At 54.7% G+C, this 3,493-nt stretch overlaps 1 protein-coding gene across 1 annotated transcript in view; it reads right to left on the reverse strand.

The window, feature by feature from the left end:
- Positions 1-784: 784 nt before the first annotated feature.
- LOC102034921 (ankyrin repeat and SOCS box protein 10) overlaps positions 785-3,493 on the reverse strand; it is an 8,404-nt gene continuing 5,695 nt past the window's right edge. Inside the window, 3 exon segments of the mRNA XM_031064899.1 lie at positions 785-1,359; positions 1,609-1,722; positions 3,447-3,493. The exon segment at positions 3,447-3,493 is cut by the window's right edge and continues 449 nt beyond it. Of these exon segments, the coding sequence (XP_030920759.1) occupies positions 1,174-1,359; positions 1,609-1,722; positions 3,447-3,493 (347 nt within the window). The 3' untranslated portion in view covers positions 785-1,173.

Consider the following 3,493-nt stretch of genomic DNA (forward strand, 5'->3'; position numbering starts at 1 on the left):
GCAGCAGGATCAACCTCTCAGTGTGGTTTTGGGCTCATGTCCCCAGAGCAGCAGGGCTGAGGGCACACAGCTACAGCCCAGAGGGGCAGGAGCAGAGAGCACCTCTGGGTCTGTCACACAGCTTTCCCCTCAGAGCAGCACCTTGCAGAGTCCTGCTGGCCTGGCCGTGGAGAGAAGCCAGGCAGAGCGAGTGCAGCAGGAGGAGGGACCCATGCCCTGTACCTGTGCCAGCCACAGCCGTGGTGCCCAGGCACTCCTTGAGCCACAGGCAGTAATGGAGCTTGCTTACAGCAGATCTTAAAGCATGGATAGTGGTTCCTTTTCTTCATAACTGTGTCTTATGTCGCAGGATAAATCATTTCCCTTCACCTTGTCGAGGGAGTGGTGCAGCCCCGGCAGTGTGACCCTGCACAGTGTGACCCTGCACCGTGCCCTGGCTGCTCTCTGCCCAGGGGGCAGCAGTCCCAGGACACATTCCTTCCCACCAGCAGCGAGGTCCTCAGTGCTGCACAAGCACGGCCACCCTGAGCTCCTGAGCCAGGCAACGCAGACATTGCACCTTCATGAAAGGGGTTTGACTGAACACTCACCACACATTTGCCTCTGAGAAGCAGGTGGGTGCACATATCTGAGTGCACATGCCACCACCCCTTGGCATGTCAGGTGAGCTCTGTCAGAAGAGTCTCCAAAGAAATAAAGAAGTCATGCTCAGGCTGGTATAAAGAACAGGATTTATTCCAAACACCTTTGGGTACAGACCAAGCAACTTGACTAAAGACAGGACCAGAGCAATCATCCGGGGCACCAGAGTTGCCTAGTACAGGCTAGGGTATTTGGATTTGGGATAGGGAATCTGGTATCCTACTACTAAGCCTGTGATCCATGCAGTGTCTTTGTTCCTTGTACCACAAAATTCCCCAATTCCCATAACTCCTTTTGTTAGTCAGGAGTCTGTCTGGATTAGTATGGACAAACAGAACACTCCAAAACAGGTGCATGATGCAGAGCACAGGGCTGGCTGGGACTGGGACACAGCAGCAGGCTTGGCACAGGGGGCTGATGTGGCCAGGCAGGATGGGGTGGGGGGAAGGGGGGAGCTGCAAAAGCACAGACTGCACTGGCAGGGGTGGAACATCTGCACAGAAAGGCACAGCAGGACTGGAACTGCCACCCCTAGTAGAGAACGTCCTCGAAGCCGAGCAGCAGGAACTGGTGCAGGGCACTGGGCAGATGCAGCTGGGACAGGACCAGCAGCAGCCGGCCCTCCAGGAGGCTCCTGAGTGCGCAGCGAGCCAGGTGCTGCAGGGACCGAGGTCTGTGCCCCAGGGAGAAAAGGGACTGGTAGAAACATGGGTATTTCTACAGAGAGAAAAAAGGACCAGAGGCATGCACAGCTGAAGATATCACCCTGGGACCAGAGGCAGAACCAGACATCCACTTGCCTCACTATGGAGCATCCTCCCCATCCCCAGCAACCCCATCCCTGTGCCTGCAACCCCCCTGGCCAGCCTCAGCTCCACCCAACCCTCCAGGCCGAGATGCCCCTGGCAGAACCCATCAGAGCCTGGGCACGTGTTCCTCAGCAGCAGCCAGCACTGGTTCCCTTACCTGTACCACTTCTGCTGGAACTGCTGCCAGCCAGTCCTCGGAGACACGCACGTGGCTGTAGCTGTTCACCAGGGCCTCGATGACACGCGGGCAGCTGTGGCAGCACCGCAGCACCTGGCACGGACAGACAGATGCCTTGAGAGGCCACCTGGGACAGGGGCTGGACAGCGTTAAAGGAATAAAGCAGGGATTGATTAAAAGGCCTTCAAGGATGCACCCTGGGCAGTACAAGAGCCTGGCTGAGGCTACACCCAAGATGGACTCCAAGTCACAAGTTTTCATCTTTTTATAAGTTTTGGTCCATTTCCATATTGGGGTTAATTGTCCAATTCCAGCTCCAGGTTATGCAGCCCCATCCTCCCAGTTTGCTCTCCTCAATTCACTGTTATTTACAGGTTTTGGGCCTGAAGCTGGAATGGTGTCCTTGGTTCTGGGGCTGGAAAGGGATTGTTTTGTCTGACTAACTATGAAGAGAGCTTGCTAACACTTTATGTAAAGTTCAGAGTTATACACCAATGCAGTACAGAATCTGGAAAATATGAAAGCTAAAACTTAAGGCATCAGGAGTAGGCGATCATCATCATTTGGCAAGATCCTGCAAGCCCCACTCACCTCCTAAAGTACTGCTCAACCAGATGTAGTAAATCTGCTGAACTCCTGTCCTTCCCTCATTCTGACCCAGGAGAGAAAAACCAGTGCAGGTATGGAGCACCAGAGCATCCCTCCTTGCAAAGAGGAGGGCTGAGCCATCACTCAACGTGCACAGCATGGCTGCCTTCAGCACAACCCACAGCTCCTCCTCAGACACAGGGACCATCGTGCATGGCTGGGGTGATGATCTCCACGTTTCACTGCTGCAAGAAGCTCATAAACACCAACCCTCTGCTTTACACCAGACTTCTTACCTCACATTGCAGTAGTTAGAGCATGAGCCATTCCAGGGCAGGGACTGGCATTCATTTTGTGATCAGACAGAGCACAGCACACCATGCCTCTTTTGAGGGCCACACTGGGGGCTCAGGGATGCGGGATTGTGCCTCTTTGGTGCATGGCTGCAGAGACATCTGTACCGGTGTCTAGAGAGAGCAGTGCTGGGCCCATGTCAAGGGTGGCACAGAACCGCAGAGGACTTCACAGGTATTTTTACAACATCTCTGGTGTGTCCCACACCGGTGTAGGTGCAGGTGACACATCAGTGCCGTGTACCTAGCAACAGTGCAGCCTTTGGAGAGCACCCCACCCAGGCAAAGCCGCACAGAGGCAGATTTCCCTGGCTCCGGGCTGCCACTCCCCATGGCCCAGGCCAGCAGTAGCTGTCAGAGTCTATTCTGGCTGTACCAGTGATCCTCATTATCTGGCGTTAATAGGAGATTAATTAGTGTTAATTGTTGATTTTCCTGTATTTTCCCAAAGGGGAGAGCAATCTGCTGATCTCCGGGCTGGGTAATTATTGCAGTGCTCAGGAATTAAGACAGGAAATTAACCCTTTGTCTGCGGGTGTCTTGCAGAGACAGCAGGAGCTGGAGGGTGTGCCCCTGAGAAGAAACACCTCCAAAGGAAAAGAACCAACAATTTCCAGAGCAAGTAATTATGGAAACTGGGTGAGTGCTGTCCACACAGCTTAGCAGACAAGCAGGAGAGTACTACAGCAAAACACACCCCAGGAGAAAGCATCAGGGATTCCCATGGCAATAACGGCAGTTCTCCCTTCCCAGGCCCTGGGCAGAGCAGGGCAGGACAGCGAACAGGCTGCCTTGGAACAAGCCCGGCTGTGACAGGAGGGCCCACGGGGGCCCTGGTGCTGCTCACAGCCTTCCCCTCCCACCCAGTGCCAGCACCTTGAGCAGGGAGCCCGGCCAGACGCGCACGGCGCCGTGGTTCAGCA

Source organism: Geospiza fortis, unplaced genomic scaffold, assembly GCF_000277835.1.
Source record: "Geospiza fortis unplaced genomic scaffold, GeoFor_1.0 scaffold891, whole genome shotgun sequence".
In the NCBI taxonomy this organism is placed as follows: Eukaryota; Metazoa; Chordata; class Aves; order Passeriformes; family Thraupidae; genus Geospiza; species Geospiza fortis.